The following is a 19,394-nucleotide window of genomic DNA, read 5'->3' on the forward strand; positions in this document are numbered from 1 at the left end:
CCTTGAAATGATGCTACAACAAGTCAGTAGCTTTACAGCTTGACCAGCATCATTCTAGTTAGTTACCCAGAAGTCAATTGAGCAGCTGGTTACTTATGCTGTAATGCCAGTCTTTTTCTCACAAGTATAGCATGAATGGTGTTTCGAAACACCAGTGACCTTTCTTCTATCTAACACAAATACGAAAATACAAAAAGATAGACTCAGAATTCTAGATAAACATTTCAAAAGGTTAGCACATCTGCTTTCATCGTTTTTCCGGAGCGTCTTTTCATTTTGGTAATGGTTGAGTTTTAGTAACTTTCCCAAGAGTGGTTTTCGTTCAGGAGACTAGAGTGATCCCCCCTCTTTCAACTTGTGGAAATAACGTGTCATAAAAGGTGTTAAATAAGTTGTGGTGATTGAATGAAAGTGATCGATCAAAAAATCGATCAAAGCAGATAGGACCTTTTGAAATGTTTCTCTAGAATTACGAACACCTCAAAAATATTCCACATGGTTGAAAAATCACCATATTTGTTACAAATTAAAGAAGTTTAAACAATAGAATGATGGAACTTCCTGTTTTACACTGATTGCTAAATAGGTTTTTTTTATTGAAAGCATAGTATACTCAGTTGTTTAGTTGGTGGTAGCATCTCCCTCTTTATTTTAGTATCGGATACCATTCAATTATCTTGCTTGGTGACTTTGAGCGTCTGATTAGGCGAAGTGCGTCCTCGTCATCTCTTTAAAGAATTACTGTTCGTGTTTATGCAATCATATCGGCGCATTACTTCATCCAGGCTGTCGATGGAATCGTAAATATAAAGAGCTCAACTCGGACTGGAACTGGTAGATGGTTCTGGATTCAAATTTAGTTGAACAGAAACTGGTAATCCGTAATGCTCCAGTAGTTCGAGTTTTGGCGGAAGGTGAACGCGAAGTTGATGTCAATTGAGCAAGTCGAGCAAATCAAGAGTAGTCGTCATCGGTCTGCCAAACATAATTTCTACGTGGGTTCACTCTCCAACATGATGGAAGATGGTACGTTTTACCCGTCTTTAAATTTCCGCAGTGAACGCTTCCGGGTGTCCACAAATCGTTCCGCCAGTCCGTTTGACTGGTAGGGGTCGGTACGCTCAAAAATTCAATCGTCAATCGCGCCGTCGATAAAGAAGTTTGGAAGATGTCTGGCCATGACCGAAAGAAGAGGATGACTTGGTAGTACATTTTCTCAATAGGTCCGGCGTGGTTTAAATGAATTCGTTTCTAGTCCACGGCTGAGGTCGGATAAGTGGGAAAGACTTTGGTGCCAAAATAAAGAATAACTTCGTACATAGTAAAGACTTACGGGAAAAACGAAAACGAATAGCGGGAAAGTCCATAATATTTCTTCTTCAAAGAGAAAGCGCTGAGAATTGCAAAACAAAAAAACAAAACAAAACAAAAATATGATTGCGGTGACGAACTGCTCCGGTAGTTCGCCGCTCGACATGGTGTTCGAATTCACCAACAGGATCGATTGTAGATGGGGCAACCCGCTGGGCGCATGTTATACAAAAGGTTATCATCAATAACTCCTGTACTCCTTCGTCATGAGCACCTACCATCATTGGCCAAGGCCCATGCGCGTCAGCATTTACCAGAAACTCCAAAGACGAGCTTCAAGTCTCCTTGATCGCAGAGATCCTTCACGAACTGCTTCTTGGTGTCAATGTGTTTTGACCGTTTGTTGGTACGCTCCACTTTCACGAAACTGAGACAACTCTGGTTGTCCTCGAATATGGTTGACGCTTTGTTAGTGTCTTCGCCACGCTCATTGTACAGTCTGCGCAACCACATCAGCCCTTGAGCCGCCTCACTTAGCGAGACATACTCGGTCTCCATTGAGGACAAGCTCACGCTTGTCACCTTTATGTACCTGCGACGCTTCTCGCAGCTTCTCAATCTTGTTTTGGGTCGACTCACGTCATAGTCGGAGCGTATAGCGTCGTCAATGTTACAACCCACCAGTAGGTCATCGACATACACCAGAAGAATAACCGTCTTGTCACCGTCTTCTCGTAGATACAATCAAGGATCAGACTGGCACTGTTTGAGCTCCTAGCGAGTTAAAACTTGATGCACAGCGCGGTTCCAGCAGCGAGCACTCTGTTTAAGCCCATAAGTACTTTTCTTGAGACGACAAACCAAACACTCCTTACTTAAAGCTTCATAACCAGGAGGTTGACGCATATAGACCTCCTCCTCCAAGTTTTCATTGAGGTAAGTGGTCTTGATGTCGAAGTGGTGCAGTAACATCTACCTTTTTCCAGCGATTGCCAGAACTGTACGATGCGTTTTTAACCCTCTAGTGCCCAGTGCCGCCTTTAGACGGTCTTTAGTTAAACTTACTTACCTTACCAAACAGTCCCAAGCCGTGGTGTGGCCTTTGCTGTACGTCAGAGTCGTCTCCATTCCACTCGGTCCATGGCTGCAGTTCGCCAGCTCTGCAGTCTGCGTAGGGTCCGCAGGTCGTCTTCCACCTGATCGATCCACCTTGCCCGCTGTGCACCTCTCCGTCTCGTCCCTGACGGATTGGTTTCAAGAACCATCTTTACCGGGCTGTCGTCTGACATCCTTACAACATGCCCAGCCCACCGCAGCCTGCCTATCTTAGCGGTGTGGACGATAGATGGCTCCCCAAGCAGCTCCTGCAGTTCGTGGTTCATTCGCCTTCTCCACACTCCGTTTTCCATCTGCAGTCCACCGAAAATGGTACGCAGTACCTTCCGCTCGAACACCGCAAGGGCGCGTTGGTCCTCCACAAGCATAGTCCATGTCTCATGCCCGTAGAGGACTACCGGTCTGATCAGCGTCTTGTAGATGGTTAACTTGGTGCGGCGGCGAATTCTACTCGATCGAAGCGTCCTCCTGAGACCAAAGTATGCACGATTTCCTGCCATAATGCGCCGTTGAATTTTTCTGCTGGTATCGTTGTCGGCAGTTACCAGTGAGCCCAGGTACACGAACTCATCGACCACCTCGATTTCATCACCACCAATTTGAACTCGAGGTGGGAGGTTACTGATACTGTTACTGTCTTCACGTGAACCCCTTCCTTTCATATACTTCGTCTTCGATGCATTGATGACCAGTCCAATCCGTTTGGCTTCAGCCTTTAGTCCGATGTACGTATCCGCCATCTTCACAAAGGTCCGAGCCACAATGTCAATATCGTCGGCGAAACCAAACAGTTGAACCGACTTTTGGAAAATCGTGCCACTCGTGTTAATCCCCGCTCTTCTAATGACACCTTCCAGGGCAATGTTGAACAGTAGGCACGAGAGACCATCACCTTGCCTCAGCCCTCTTCGGGTTTCGAAAGGGGCTCGAGAGTGCCCCCGAAATACGAACTACACACATCACTCGATCCATCGTCGCTTTGACCAACCGCGTCAGTTTGTCCGGAAAACCGTAGTCGTGCATAATTTGCCATAGCTTGTCCCGATCGATTGTGTCGTACGCCGATTTGAAATCGATGAACAAATGATGTGTGGGCACGTTATATTCGCGGCATTTCTGCATAACCTGCCGAACCGCGAATATCTGATCCGTGGTGGCGCGGGCACCCATAAATCCCGCCTGGTAATGCCCCACGAACTGCTTCGCAAATGGCGATAGTCGACGGCAAAGTATTTGGGAGAGTACCTTGTAGGCGGCGTTCAACAGAGTGATTGCCCGGTAATTGCAGCACTCCAGTTTATCGCCCTTTTTGTAGATGGGACACACAATACCCTCCATCCACTCCTCCGATACTCGTTCTTCCTCACAAACCTTGACAATGACCCAGTGCACGGCTCTAGCCAGTGTTTCTCCACCGTATTTCAATAGCTCGCTGGGAAGTTGGTCCACTCCAGCAGCTTTGTTGTTTTTCAGCCGACCAATCTCCTCCTCCACCTCCAGAAGATCGGGGGCTGGAATTCTGATGTCTTCTGCTCGTGCACCAAGATCAGTTGCCATACCGTCCTCGCGCTCTACTGCATCGCCGTTTAGATGCTCGTCGAAGTGCTGCCTCCACCTTTCGATCACCTCACACTCGTCAGTAAGAAGGTTGCCGTCCAAGCTCCTGCACATATCGGCTTGCGGCACGAAGCCTTTACGAGAGCTGTTCAGCTTCTCGTAGAACTTCCGAGTGTCGTTAGCTTGGTACAGCTCTTCCATCGCTACGCGATCTCGGTCCTCTTGCTGGCGCTTCTTTCTTCGGAGGACTGAGTTTTGGCTGTTCCGTGCCTGTCGGTATCGTTCCACGTTTGCTCTCGTGCGGTATTGCAGCATTCTCGCCCGTGCTGCATTCTTCTCCTCGACTAACCGTTTGCATTCGCCGTCAAACCAGTCATTTCTATGATTCGGGGCCCTTGTACCTAGTAGCGCTACAGTAGTGCTACCTATGGCGGATCGGATGCTCCTCCAGCCATCTTCAAGGGTAGCTGCGCCAAGCTGCTCTTCCGTGGGTAGCACTGCCTCCAGCTGCTGCGCGTATTCCTGTGCAGCCTCGGCGTCCCGCAGTTGCTCAATATTTGGTCGCGGCGTTCGACTTCGGCGGGTGTTATACACCGTCGATAGTTTTGAGCGCATGCACACAGCTACTAGGTAGTGGTCCGAATCTATATTCGCACTGCGGTAAGTGCGAACGTTGATGATGTCGGAGAAGAACCTGCCGTCGATTAGAACGTGGTCGATTTGGTTCTCTGTCTGTTGGTCGGGTGATCTCCAGGTGGATTTGTGGATATCTTTGCGGGGGAAGAAGGTATTTCGGACTACCATACCACGGGAGGCCGCAAAGTTTACGCACCGATGGCCGTTATCATTAGACACGGCATGCAGGCTATCTGGTCCGATTACCGGTCTGTACATTGCCTCCCGGCCTACCTTAGCATTCATGTCCCCAATAACGATTTTCACGTCCCGTCGCGGGCAGCTATCGTAGACCTGCTCCAGCTGCGCGTAGAACGCTTCCTTCTCGTCGTCGGGTCTTCCTTCATGTGGGCAGTGCACGTTGATGATGCTGTAATTGAAGAACCAGCCCTTTATCCTCAACTTGCACATCCTTGCGTTGATCGGCTGCCACCCCATCACGCGTTGGCGCATCTTACCCAGTACTATGAAGCCGGTTCCCAGCTCGCTGGTTGTGCCACAGCTCTGGTAGAAAGTAGCCGCCCGGTGCCCGCTTCTCCATACCTTCTGTCCTGTCCAACAAAGTTCCTGCAGCGCTACGACTTCGAAGTTGCGTGGATGTAGCTCGTCATAGATTATCCTGTCGCATCCTGGAAAGCAGAGCGATTTGCAGTTCCATGTCCCAAGGACTACACGAAATCTCGATTTCCTGTTCGGGGTGTTCAGAGCTCACATCCAGCTGCTGCTGCTTCAACTCATCACCGTGCTCAAGAACGAGCGTCTCAACTGATAATTATCCGATTCGTGGTTTGGTTGAGAAAACGATACACTGGTCTACAAAATGAAAAAAGTGCATTCCAAATGCTTAAACCGGGAAAAATGAAAGATTAGAGCTTCCTATAAATTTTGGTGCCCCTAGCCATTACCAAAAGGCGTTAACTTACGTGAGAGTGTCGTTTAATAATTGCGTTCAGATGAGCGGGCCAGTTAAGGGTTAACTGATGAATTATGATTGAACACATGGTTTCAAATTTTGGCTGCCCTATACGTTCCCATTTCATTTGATTATAATCGAACTTAAACAACCGTTATGTATTAAATTGTTAATAAAACAACAAAAGTCTATTATCTCAAAGATTACATGGTTAATTTGAACATAACTAGTGTCATATGAACGAGTCATCTCTTAAACTTACAAATAACAAACTTCATAACAATTTGATATGTGGTTGAAAAGTTTTGGAAGAAAAGAAATTCAAAGACTGTTTAAAACTATACCTGCTTCGATCGATATATGTGGCCTCAACATAATTTAAATGTGGTATCGTACTATTTTAACGTTTCAAATTCATTGATTCCTTGCGATGTGTTCAAAATCTGCAAATGCACGACGAATCGGTAATAAGATATGATCAAAGTCAAATAACAAATCGTTTGAAATGATTGGTTTTATCGAAATGACAGCATTCTCGACTTTTGGCTTCTGTACATCGCTCTAATTCTGAATATATTCATATGGGGTGGTATTCGGTCATTTTCAGTAGATTTTCTAGAATCAATCTGACACCAGAAATACCCATATTGAGAGGTATTCAGTTATTTTGGTTGTTTTACAGAAACTAAAAGTGATCGTTTTAAATTCAAAATGGTGTCCAAGCTCAATGTTTGGTTTCTATGCATCATCTCGATTACGGAAATGTCCATATTGAGCATTATTCGGTCATTTTCGACTGTTTCCTAGAAGTTGCAATTTAGCAGTTTAAAATGGTGCCATCTTGGATTTCAAAATAGTAAAAGCAAAGCCTTGGTGCTACATTCCGATTCGGAACTCGACCTTCTGTTTCACATACACAGACTTCGCAGCCAACTGTTTAGTGTACAGGACAATTGCGGGGCTAGCGCTACGATCCTACTGACCAAAATAGCGCTACGATCTTACTTTCAAAATAGTATTTAAGATAATTTCTGGAATCTGAGCGTCATTCTGGTTGAAGAAAAACCCATTTCGGGTGTTATTCGATCATTTTCGGCTGTTTCCCAGAAACCGGAAGTCGCCAACCTAGAATCCAAAATGGGGTCTGTGGTCGATTTCAGCTGCTGTGTATCATTCTCTCCGGAGATACTAATGTTAGACGAAAATCAGCCAATTTTTATCTTCTGTTCATCTTTCTCGTTCCGGAGATACTCATATTTAATGGGAATCGTCCATTTCAGACCGTTTTCCAGAAACCGGAAGTCGCCATCTGACAATTCAAAACGTTGTCTGAAGTCGATTTTTGGCTCCAGTGCATCATTACGGTTCCGGAAATACCCATACTGGGTGGTATTTGCTCGTTTGCCGCTGTTTTTCCGAAACCGGAAGTCGCCATTTTTTTGTTTTTTTTTGTGGTCCCCGTGGTTCTGTGGTTAGTGATGTCTGTCGGCTAGCTCTCCCACACGGTTGTGATATCGGGTTCGATTCCCGATCGAGTCGAGGATCTTTTCGAGCTGGAAATTTTCTCGACTCAGCACTGGGGCACGGTGTATCGTTGTACATATCCTACACATGCAAAATGTGCCAAAAAAACAATATCGATTACGAATTCTCTCAACTAATCTAGTTGATCGAGACCGCTATTAGCCCCAAGGCTAAGCGTGCGATATTGTTTTTGGAAGTCGCCATTTTGGATTTCATAATGACATTTGAAGACAATTCCGATCGATTTTAGCTCCTGGGTATCATTCTAGATCCGGATATTATTATATTGGGTGGAAATCGGCCATTTTCGTTGTTTTCCAGAAACCGGAAGTTGCCATCTTACAATCCAAAATGTTGCCTGAGGTCGATTATGGAACAAATTGGTTACTACTAAAAACATTCACCTGCCAAATATGGTTCCATTTAGTTGGTTAGCTCTCGAAATGTGCAGGATTTTGTGTTTCATTTGTATGGAACCCCTCCCTTCCAGAAAAAGGGGGGGTTTCAAACTATCATAGGAACCTTTATCGGCACCAAAAACCCCTACATACAAATTTTCACGTCGATCGGTTCGGTAGTTTTCGAGCCTATATGGATCAGACAGACAGACCGGACTGCATTTTTATATGTATAGATTACAACTTCAATATTTTAGAACCTTAAAAGTGAATATACATTTATTGGATTGAAGCGTTCATGTAAATTTATTGAAACGAATAAAAGTTTGAATGAGAAAGGCTGGGTCTGACCGCTAGGTGGATTAATTTAGGTTTTTTTTTGCGGTTTGAGTTTTTGGAGTGCACCTGTGTTGACCTGTATAATCCTTGTGATCTTCAACCGACGAAACGTAGCTTAACTGCTTTTGGATCTAGCTTCGACCGCTTCACATCTGGAATGTGTACATAGGTTTTACAGCCGAAGACACAAAAATGTCTAATGACCGCTTTTCGTCCTGTCCACAGCTCAAACGGTGTTGTTGTAGGCAATCGGGATGGTAGTCTGTTCTGCAGGTGCACTGCCGTCATTACTGCTACACCCTAGTATAACTTTGCCATGTTTGCATCCGCCAGAAAACAAATCTTCATCTCCTGCAGTAATCTATTTTTCCATTAGGCGACCCCTTTCCGTTGTGACGAATACGGTGTCGTGAACTGTGCTCTTATTCCGTCGCTTCCGTAGAACGATTACAGCTCTCGGTTCAGGAACTCGCCTCCTCCTTCAGAGCGAATCGCGAGAGGGCTTCTACCGAAGATGTTTTCTACCCTACGAACATATTGCTTTATTTTAGAGGCAGCTTTACTCTTCTTCCGAAGCAAGTGGACCACCGTCTATAACGGTTTCCACGGGACCGCACAGGTCGGTATAAATTATTTCCAACGAGATGCGCTCCTATCGGGTTTGGCAGGGAACGGCATTCTAGCTGATTTGCCCTTCAGGCAGCCTTCATAGGTATTTCTGATACCGCAGTAGTTGAATTTAAATCCACTTACAGACTTTCCCATGATACGAAAGACATCGGGGCTACGGTGACCGATCCTTCTGTGCCACAGATAATTACCGTGACCGCTCTCAATCTTTCTGATACCGTGTTTCAATGGTAACCGGTAGAGGAAACCGATCTTATCTCCTACGACGATAGTCTCGCCTACGTGATTTTTTACTTCACATGTACTCTCGTTGAATTCTACAACAAATTTCTGTACCTAACTGGCGGTTTTAACCTTTTTTGTATTGTGCTGTGTCAAATTAATGTTGCGAATATTATTTGTTTCTTTTAAAACGAAACGCGCTGGATTCGTCAAGGAAATCGACACCATACAAACTGTATGGCGACGAATTTGGCGCATTTAGTTTCAAAAGAAGCAGACAATAAAATACAACAAATTTCCTCGTCACCAACTGGTTAACCGAAGTCAGTCCTCCATCGAGTTCCGGCACGTATAACACGTTCTTCAGTGTCACATCGACGGTTTCATCTTGCCCGTAATACCGAACATGATACAACCGCCAGTACCGTGAACGCTGGTCTTCTTGCCGTCCCTAAGCCTCTCGCACTTATGTTCTTAGAATTTCCGTCCCGGCGTTTGTTCGAATCACTTTTTATAGACAACCTCTACTTACAGTCCTTCTTGAAGTGTCCCAGATGAATATTGAGAATAGGTTATGTTCCCATTTTGGTAGTAGAATTAAATGGAAACATAACCTATTCTCAATATTCGTTTCCATTCTACTAAAACGCTTAGTAATAAATTTATTCGAGTGTCCCATTTGTTTTTACAAAGAAACACGACTTTTCTTTTCTTTCGCCACTCGCGTCCAATCTCAACGCTTTCAAATTACGCGACTCTCGCTCACCACGTTCAATGCTCTGATTGTACTCGTCTAGCAAACTTGCTTTTACCGACACGACTGTCCAGTTTGCATCCAGCCGAGTTTTCAGATTCTGCACGAGCAACCGGTACGACGCACAGTGGGGCGACTCCATACAAAGGCTGGCCAAGCAAAAAAAGTGTCGATGAATGCGACAAAAACTTGGTATTTACATAATTTTGGGGCGCTGAACACGAATTTGGTATCCATTTTTTGTTCGGGGCCGTCCATAAAGCACGAAACCCAATTTTTAATATTTTTTGGCACTTTTTTCCTTTTTAATAGAATTATATGATCTTTGACCACAAGTAGTGCCACCGGACGTCCTCCCCATTGAAAAAATACGTAATTTATGGACGACCCCTTGAACTAAACAAATTTTGCCCAAATATATATTTTTTTAAATAAACTAAAACAACATAAGTAATACAAACTAATTACAAATTGAAAAAGTCATCATCATCATCTCCCGCTGTGATCTCTTGAAGCTTGTGTTGAATTGTTTCCAGAAAATTTAAAGTTCATTATACTTATCAGAAAGTAAAATGTCTTTCGCTGCAATTTTCATTTCCTCTAGTGATTTTCGGTGTTTCATTGTTTCATACATATGTTATCTTCCTAATCCGGTTTCTATGGTTGAAAGAGGACATTTAAATACATGTATAACACCATGAATTGACAACTTACTAGACATTGAATTAGGTGGTGCCGCTGAAGTTGAGGGCTCTATAATGAAATTCAACGAATTTTTGAATTTGAAAACCAAGACACTGGAATAACACAACGTTCTAAATGAATACGAATAGATGCGGAGTGCGACGACTGTTCTTTGTTTTTTTTTTTCTCATAAAGCAAAATGTGTGCTTTACTTTTGTATGCAAACGAGTGCGACGCAAAAGCAATCTTCAAGCGGGCTATTGTTAGCCGGAGTTTGATTGTATGAATTTGCTGCTAATATTTGACACTTCAATCAGTTTAGCGAATTTCATGATCATAAATTGAAAAGGGCTGAATGTTTTTAAAATTGTTTGAAATTTGCAGAAAGTGATAAAGTTTGACATAAATAAAATTTCATAAAGATTTGTTTACTGTTTTCCTGTTTAACACTTATTTTGTAACTTTTCATTGATGAATTTTGTGAATTTTTCCCAAATTTATATTTTATCCTTACGGATTGAGAACGATATCATAAATTTTTATTAATGGGGTATCATGGTTATGATTAAAATTAATCCTGGATGAAATTTCAACTACAAAAATGAAAACTAAAAAAAAAACTGCTATCGCTTTTTTCACTAAAGTGACAATTTGCGCAGTTTTGCGCTACAGCGGACAGTATGCATTTGAAAGCTTACGTTTATACCTAAATTTTGAATGTAGTCACAACCGTGGCAAACTGCGGCAACTAAACTTTTAAGCTACTTTTCAACAAAAAATCACGTTTTTTAATTTTTTTTAGTGTCAGGCCTACTATAACCAAATTTCACAATATCTAATGAAAAGGGTTTATTTTGCACAATATTTACAACAACTTTTCCTTTGACGTCAAAAAAAATCCAAGCTATCATTGAAGCTACAGAGCGTTTCAAAGTAATGTACTTTTTTCAAAAAAAAAAAAAAAGACAAAAAACGTCAGTTTGTCAAGCTTTGAAAAGTCATAAAAAATTCAGATTTCATGATATTACGCCCAAATTTTGGATTTAGACACTTGAATGTTATAGCAATAAAGGAAAAATATCATGAAACAGCTAACGAAAAAAAAAATTCGGCTGATGGCCAGCGATTCCCCATTGTGCGAAGGTGAAACACTGTGGAAAATCATCGCAATTTTCAACGGCACGTCCAAATTCTGTCCAGCGGCCGCCAACTTATCGAACAGTTCTTCCATGGAATTCTAATGATCCTTCATGCTATCTCTTTTACTCATAGTGGTACTGCAACACAAGCTTATATAATGGACGTTAGTGTACATCACTCATGCTTTTCTTCGAGAGTGTTCCACATTCTCTTAGCAAAGTTCACGATTTTGACCAAATTGAACTGACTATCTTCCAAGAATAGTCGAGCTCTCCAGTCCTTACTCAGCCACTCCGGCGTGACCGGTTCTGGCGTCCCACCACTGACAATCTCCCACAACTCATCTTTTTCAAGCAACCATTCCATCTGTTGTTTCCAGGTTGCTTGGGAAAAGAAACCCTCGCGGCATCAGCCATTTTGTTCTGAATTCAAACCGCGTTATATCGACAGTCTTCTCGAACAAAAAATGCCCAAGTTCTAGTTTTCCGAAGTCCGTCAAAGTATGAGAGTAAAAGTGTTTTGTTGTCTGCTGACCAACTTGTGTTGATGTGCTGGATAACCGTCTGATTGTTTTTTTCTCGGATCACATAAGGCGTTGTTGAACTATTCTTCGATGCCGACCGCAGTAACTACAAATTCTTCATTTTGTTTCTCATGATTGGTGATTAACCGTTGATTCGAACTGATCAGTTGAAATATTTTCCATGTCGAAAACAAACCGATGTAACGTCCATACTTTATAAACGATTGGCTGTTTAGAACGTCATGCCTGCGGCTGGGTAATGACGAAACTCCTAGATTGTCGCCGAAAGCAAATCGATGATCTGTTTCGCAGAATTCATTGGTGGGTGATTACGTAGCCGTAGCAGTAAACCTGGGTATTTGTGTAATCAATTTATTTTCGTTCGTATTGAAGAGCAATAAACTCAGTAATCATCGATTAGCGAATTAGTAATTATGAGTGCTGAATATTTAGTTAACGAACCCCACTCCTCAAGTACACAATGATCAACCTTCCTCTTATTCACAGCGAACGCCAACTCAATGACCAGCAGCGGGAGTTACTCGAGTGGAGCCCGGAATCGCACAAAACTCACTCACTCCACGTGAACAAATCCATTTGCCTTCTGTCTAGGTGGCCCTTTGGTGATACGTTTGAAAAGTGGCTACAATTTCTGCACGTAAGTTATCTACCTATCTTCCTGTATTCTTTAATTCACCGTCTCTAACTTTTGTTCCACAGCAAATATCCAAACTAAACGAACCGCTGCCAGTGCCGATAGAACGCTACATCACACATCTGCTCGACGAAGTTCCTTTCCCGTCGCCCAGTATCCTTCTCCAGCTGTCCAATCTAAGCAACGATCGAATCCTGCTAACCCTGCCGGAGGATTCCCCGCTGCCACGTAGCGGAGCCGGTTTTCGTCAGTTGCTCTCGAATCTGGGAGCGGAAAACTGCCTTCACGTGTTGCTACTTGTCATGACCGAACAGAAAATCCTCATTCACTCGCTTAGACCAGTTATTCTGACGGCCGTCGCGGAAGCCGTATCTTCGTTCCTGTTTCCCTTCAAGTGGCAGTGTCCCTACATTCCACTCTGCCCGCTAGGGCTTGCCGAGGTACTGCACGCTCCGTTACCCTACTTGATCGGGGTGGACTCGAGATTTTTCGATCTCTATGAACCACCCAGCGATGTAACTTGCGTGGATCTTGACACGAACAATATCAGTCTGTGCGAGTCACAAAAGCATCTGTCGACCAAACTGCTGCCCAAGCGGGCAGCTCGGATACTGAAACAAACGCTGCGCAATTTAGATGAATTAAATCAAAACACGGACAAAGATGCGTCTAATAGCTTGGATCGCGATTTGAAGAAAAAGAAGCGAGAGCAAAATCTCGAGCAGCGGATACAGGAAGCATTCCTGCAATTCATGGCGTCCATATTGAAGGGCTACCGAGAATATTTGGTGCCGATTTCACAAGCCCCAACCATCCGAGCGACCGATCCGGATGCGCTCTTCCAGATGAACGCGTTCCTAAGATCCAGAGACAAGGCGCACCACAAGTTTTTCCAGCTTTTGATGAAAACTCAAATGTTCATTAAATTCATCGAAGAACGATCGTTCTTCTCCGACGGGGACCACAATCTTGCATTCTTCGACGAGTGTGCAGAGAAAGTGAGTGCCTTCGAAGATACTCCAACTGAGATTAAGCTGATCGACTGGGACTCCGGGCAGAGCAGTGAGCGAACCAAGGTTATATTACCACCCGAGTGCCAGCCAGGCCTTCCAGAACAGAACTATCGCTACAGTTTCTTCCTGCTGAATCCAATCCTGCTGAAACAATCGCGCCGTAGTTTGTTAGCGCACGCTCTACAGCAGCACAACAGTCTTGCTCCGGGCTCTCCGATGGCAAGGCGAACAAAGATTGAAATTAAAACCGCCCAAAAGCTCGCTCGCAAAAATCAAACTAATCCCGAGCTTTGGGCTAAGCACCTGCTTGCGACCTGCTATTCCATCTACTTCATCGTTCTGCCTAGTCTAATTTCCGAGAATGCAGGGCGGGAACATGTCATCCTTAAAACCGCATACGACTTGCTGGGCAAGGCTTGCAAACTAAAGATTCAGTGTGATGAAGTTTGTTATCGTATAATGATGCAACTCTGCGGAATGCACAACCTTCCAGTTTTGGCGGTTCGTTTACACTACTTGATGAAACGTTCGGGAATTCAACCGAACGCTCTAACCTACGGTTTCTACAATCGATGTGTGCTGGAAGCAAAGTGGCCTTCTGATTCCATCCTTTCCAGTCAGATGAGATGGAACCGTCTACGAAACATCGTTATGGGAGCGGCCCATTTCAAGCGTGCCGGAAAGAAGTTTGCATCCCGTCGGAGACTTTCGGCTTCCCACGAGAATAACCTCAACACACTGGAAACAGTGGACGGAACTTCACGAACCAGTTTGGACTCCGGAATATCGCAAGCAGAGCATCAGACCGGGTCGTTGATGGATTTTGCAGCTTTTGATAAACTGCGTGGTCGTCTTGGGACGATCGTACGACAATCGGGAACACCCCAGGAATCATCGGATGTAGTAACCAGTGCCGGACTGCTGATCAGCGGCGAGGGAGCACATCTGAAAATCAGTCCCAAAGAGAAGCAATCATTCAAACCCCCCGCGGCAAGTCCTTGCGATCTTAGTCCACGAATGTTGGCAAGAGCCGATAGTTTCGCCGGTGATTCCAAATTCATTGACAAACTGCAGAAGCAAGCCCTTCATTACACTAACGGGTGTACACCGAAAGGAGGTGTTGGTGACGCTGGCGTCAATCGCGTGAAGCGAGCATTGGATTTTCAGGTCGAAAATGAGAACAACTCCCAAGAGGACGTCGACGATAAGTTAGCCTCTAAGGTCAGCCCGACTAAGTGCGTATGAAGCTTGTGATTTCTAATGTACTTAGAGTGATTTGAAAATTTCTTTCTTTTTTAGGGTTTCGCCGCGAACTTTGGTGACCCAAGATGATCCTCTCGGTGCTTTGAACGACGACGGAAACGATGAAGTGCTTGAAATCCGTCAATCCACTGAGAAGTTGGCGTTGAATAATACCGGAGAACATAACGGAATCCATCACAATAATACTATCTACACGGACCAGCCGATTCTGTTCAAGGGTCAGCGGTCGGCGACGTTCGACGATTCGTTGCAGCTGAACAAAAGTATGCACCGGTCGGAAACGATGCCGGTTAGCAGTTCTGTCACGTCCAGCTTTGCCAGCATTGGCTCTTCGTTGAAGTTCAACTTTGGGTAAGTGCTGTTGTGGCTCCGTTGGATGTGTTTTTTGCGAGCTTATGCATCGCAGGTCTTTGCAACTTCTAACATGTCCCTTAAGCTTGGGAAACAAACTCAGCAAAACAGATGATGATGGAGCATCTAATTTTCATATTAAAATCTCACTGTCCTGTCGACTTTTTTCTTTCAACTTAAGAGACATGTATTTTTCAAGTTTTCAGCAAACACCGGATGCATAAGCCTGGCAACATTAGCGATGAGTAACAGTAATTCGATGTCGTTTTGCGTTCTGTTTCGGAATGATGCATGAAAGTCAAAATTATTTTCCTCTTAGTTTATGTTTACTCACGGTCTATTTATCTCATGCCTGAAACCGAATGATTTCCACCAAGTTATATTTACGTTCTATTTATTTTTTTAATCGCCCATCCCAACATAACCATTTATATTTTTGGTAGCCGCTACTCACCTGCACGTTTATCCATGAAAAAAGATTTCAAATCGCTCTCGACGAATGTGATAGAAAGCATTTCCAGCGTCAGGTAAGTGCACACGTCATTTTCGGTATGCCATTCTTTTCTATAGTCTTAGTTTAGTTTAGTGTCACATTTCGATTGTCCATCACTCACATTGTTTCTTGTTGTTTGTGAGTTTCGTGTCGTTGTTTTTTAAATTTTAGCAAACTAGAATTAGATCAAGTACAAAATCAGTTAGACTAACATTTGTCTGGTTATCAACAGTCCAAACCTGACGGGCAAGAAATCCAACGAGATCATCCAGGGTGGTCTCAGTAGTATTAAGAACGCGGCCACATCGGTGGCTAAAAAACTAGACGAAATTAAGGAGGCGATTTCCGCCAACTCGACTCCGGTCAAGACGGGTTCCGGTACAATATGTACCAGCAATGGGCTGGAACGGGATGGCCATGGATCGGAGAGTGACCTACTGAACGAGGACGGCGGTAACATCAATGGAAATCGTTCGCGGCGGGTATCCAGTGAGTTCGATCTCTGGGGTCGTTTCAGCGAGTCTCGCAAATCTAGCTGTAACAATCTTGTGCCTCTGGGAGAAAACACGACCTCGAGCAACAGCTTAAATGCCTATCCGACGCTACCGGAGAATGTTTACCAGTCGGTAACGGAGGTAATTAAATGGTTTTTAAAATTGAGAAAAAATAATGTTTTCATGATTTTCATTCTAATTTTAAGGTATCGGAACCAAACGAATCCGACTACGTAATACAGATCATGTCCTGCTCGCAGTGTCACAACTGTTTCGTGCTGCTGTACGATGAAGATGTTATGGCTGGATGGTCGGCAGAAGACTCCAATTTGAACACCAGCTGCCACGCTTGCAATAAAGTGACGGTTCCATTCCTGAATGTCAACATTGTGTCCGAGGAGCAGCGAAGAATGACTACAGCCCAGCAACAGCAGCAGCAGCTGGCGGATGTGATTAACGTGCCATATCTGAACCCGTTGGTACTTCGTAAAGAGTTAGAGAATATTCTAAGCCAGGAGGGGGATTACGCATTGGCCAAGGCTAGCTTTGTCGAAGAGCATCCTATCATCTATTGGAATCTAGTGTGGTTCATGGAACGAATTGACGTTAGCACGCATTTACCAAATCTGTGCCTACCCAAGCAGGTTAGATCTGTTTAGTTGCTTAACAAGGTTCATATTTTGATTAGCTACGTATTTTTTTTTTCAGGAGGGAGATAATGCGGATCCACTTAGTAATTTAAAAACCGTTTCCGTGCACTGTTTGTGGGACAACCCACGGTTGCATTCCGAAGCTGGTCCAGCAATGTACATGCTCTGGAGGCAAAATCAACCGTCCAGTCCGCTGCTCAAAGCGCTACTCACCGACCAAACGTCGATCAATCGAGCGTGAGTTTTTTAATCTAAAAATCATGTTCTATTTAAAACATTTTTTGACTCATTCCAGTGTGATGCAACAGGTGATCGCTTCGATCCGCTGCAACGATTTGTTGACGCCGGTTAAGCGGCTGGCCAACGAACGGCACAAACTTAAACATCGCGGTGTCGACCGGACGCATTCGATCTACCGGGACATCCTGTTTCTGGCCTTCATCGCGATCGGTCGGTCCAACATTGATCTGATCTCGTTTCACCGTGAGTATGCGGCCGTATTTGACAAACTAACCGAAAAGGAATGCAACACTTACTACCGGGCCCAGGATCTACCCCCGTCGTCAGCGGCTATCTTCTGCCGGGCCTACTTCAAGCCACTGATGCTGCCTTGACCGTTGCCGAAGCGGTACGAGTTCTGTCCGGACTGGGAACCATCGAATTCCGCTGGCCGACAGATCCGACCATCACCTGCTGAACGGAAAAGGTGAGCAATTAACTCTTTTTTGTCGTATTAGGAGCAACTGCTGTAAGTTATTTTGCTCAACCGGTAAGAGACGAGCATAAATCACTACTTCTTCAAATTAAAGCTAAATCTTTAGTTAGTTTGAAGAAGAAAGAAAACATTTCTTTCATGAAGTATAGATCGAAACTATCTACTAGACAAATACCTACGAGAAAGCCTGGAAAATATTCTCACTCATACGCCAATTCCACTTCATTTGCTTAGGCAATCAAATAATTACAGAAACAAATGCATTTGATGCATTAATAAATGTATTTTGAAATAAAGATACATACGAATAAATTTTCTTTGGTTTACAATAATGGCAAACCTTGGTTAATTCTACTCTTTCATCCCATAATAAAGTAGTAAATGAAGTGGAAATATTCACATGAGATTATAACCATTCAATCAATGATCGTGTCATGCTTGCTCAAACTTGTCGAACATGTTATGAAGCTGGCTGGCAATGCAATCAATTAAAACGGCAAAATCAACGCTTTGCTGCGCCTGCTGCACCTACTAGGAACAGGGAAAAACATTTCACTAACAATTTGTGATAAAACAGAAGAAATAAACACAAAATAAGTTAAACTGCAAAGCTACAGAAAATAAAGAAAGCAATCCTGAGTTAGGACGTGTTAGCAAGCTAAGTCAGTGTTTCCATTTTCATCTATTTGCTCCCAAGCAGCTGAGGCTGAAAAATGAACAACAAAAATATGAACTGTTGAGGAGAAGACGCATACCTACTCTACTGCTTACTAATTTTGTCTCATGAAAACACGCGCACCTATAATAGGGACATTCTACACCACGGATATGTTTGCTTTTAGTTGTTAGACTGTATGAACTCAACGGCGTTCTGCTACAAGGTTTGAAGAGGAATATATAATGTTTTGCTGTAGCAAGGCGAACTCTGGCTACCAAGCAAGGAACTAGTTAAATACTGTGTGAAATATATATATGTACGGTTCTTCGAAACTCGGCGCGTATTTGCTTTTTTATATCACATTCAAGACTACGGCAATAGGGTTGGTTTAGCGCAGTCATCGTAGGACGCGGGAAAAATGCAAGGGCCTTCGCAAAAGCTTAAATTTCTAACATTTAAAATCATGAATTAGAAAAAAATTATCGGGGTATCTTCCACACCGGTTCAGTTGTTCAAAAAAGATTAAAGAGCACGTGTAAGGGTACTGCACTGAGCCATTTTTAAGATTTGAAAGAAGGAGAAACTCCGTCTCCCAAAAGTAATCTTGTTGACAATTGTGCAGTTTTCGATGCTGATTATTGCCTTTTGTTATGATTTGCGATTATTCATAACTATGGTCTCCATCTTTTGAGGCTCCAACATTTCGTCATACATTGCACAACACCGGACCCAAGATAGAAACTTGCGGGACTCATGAGGTGCTTGGAACGCATTTGTGACACATGTCTGTGTTATGACAGTTAACAGTTAATTCTGGAAGTCGGTTATGGAGTCCCAAATGGCGCTAGTGATCGCATTTTCGATTTCTAGTGTTCCAGTGTATGACAAGAGGCGATTATAAATCCCCACTGTCTTACACTGGAATGCTACTTCGACCGTTTTAGTGATATTCCGGATAGCCATCACTGAACCTCCCCGGAAAAACTGTGGAGCCAGGAGCCAGGACAAATTTTTTTTTCTTCATCTATAAGCCAGGACATATGACTACTACTAATTTGTATGACCATAATCGTATTCTAAGAGCAACCAGACTTCTTCTATTACTTCGCGTAGTGGCTCGTGCCGTAACTATCACGAATTTTCCTTCACTTTTCTCGGTCCTGGGTTACTCGTCGCCAATTTCCGAGTCAGATCTCGCAGATCCGCTTCAACCTGGTCAAGCCACCTAGCACGTTAGGTCCTTCTGTTTCTAATGACGATGGGGTCCTTGAAGAGAACCGTTTTAACCGCACTGTTGTCCGGCATCCTCGTGACAG

At 43.7% G+C, this 19,394-nt stretch overlaps 1 protein-coding gene across 5 annotated transcripts in view; it reads left to right on the forward strand.

Moving 5' to 3' along the window:
* The window catches only part of LOC129731981 (DENN domain-containing protein Crag), a 64,657-nt gene extending 46,247 nt beyond the window's left edge, over positions 1-18,410 (forward strand). For 4 of the 5 annotated variants that reach the window (XM_055692417.1, XM_055692416.1, XM_055692419.1 and 1 more), the window contains 8 exons: positions 12,294-12,444; positions 12,507-14,689; positions 14,754-15,068; positions 15,512-15,595; positions 15,794-16,196; positions 16,262-16,699; positions 16,764-16,942; positions 17,001-18,410. In XM_055692417.1, the coding sequence (XP_055548392.1) occupies positions 12,294-12,444; positions 12,507-14,689; positions 14,754-15,068; positions 15,512-15,595; positions 15,794-16,196; positions 16,262-16,699; positions 16,764-16,942; positions 17,001-17,319 (4,072 nt within the window). In that variant the 3' untranslated portion in view covers positions 17,320-18,410. The remainder of the gene's footprint in view (positions 1-12,293; positions 12,445-12,506; positions 14,690-14,753; positions 15,069-15,511; positions 15,596-15,793; positions 16,197-16,261; positions 16,700-16,763; positions 16,943-17,000) is intronic. The other variant, XM_055692420.1, reaches the window with a different exon arrangement.
* The last annotated feature ends 984 nt before the right edge of the window (positions 18,411-19,394 follow it).

This window comes from Wyeomyia smithii, chromosome 3 (assembly GCF_029784165.1).
Source record: "Wyeomyia smithii strain HCP4-BCI-WySm-NY-G18 chromosome 3, ASM2978416v1, whole genome shotgun sequence".
NCBI classification, from domain to species: Eukaryota; Metazoa; Arthropoda; class Insecta; order Diptera; family Culicidae; genus Wyeomyia; species Wyeomyia smithii.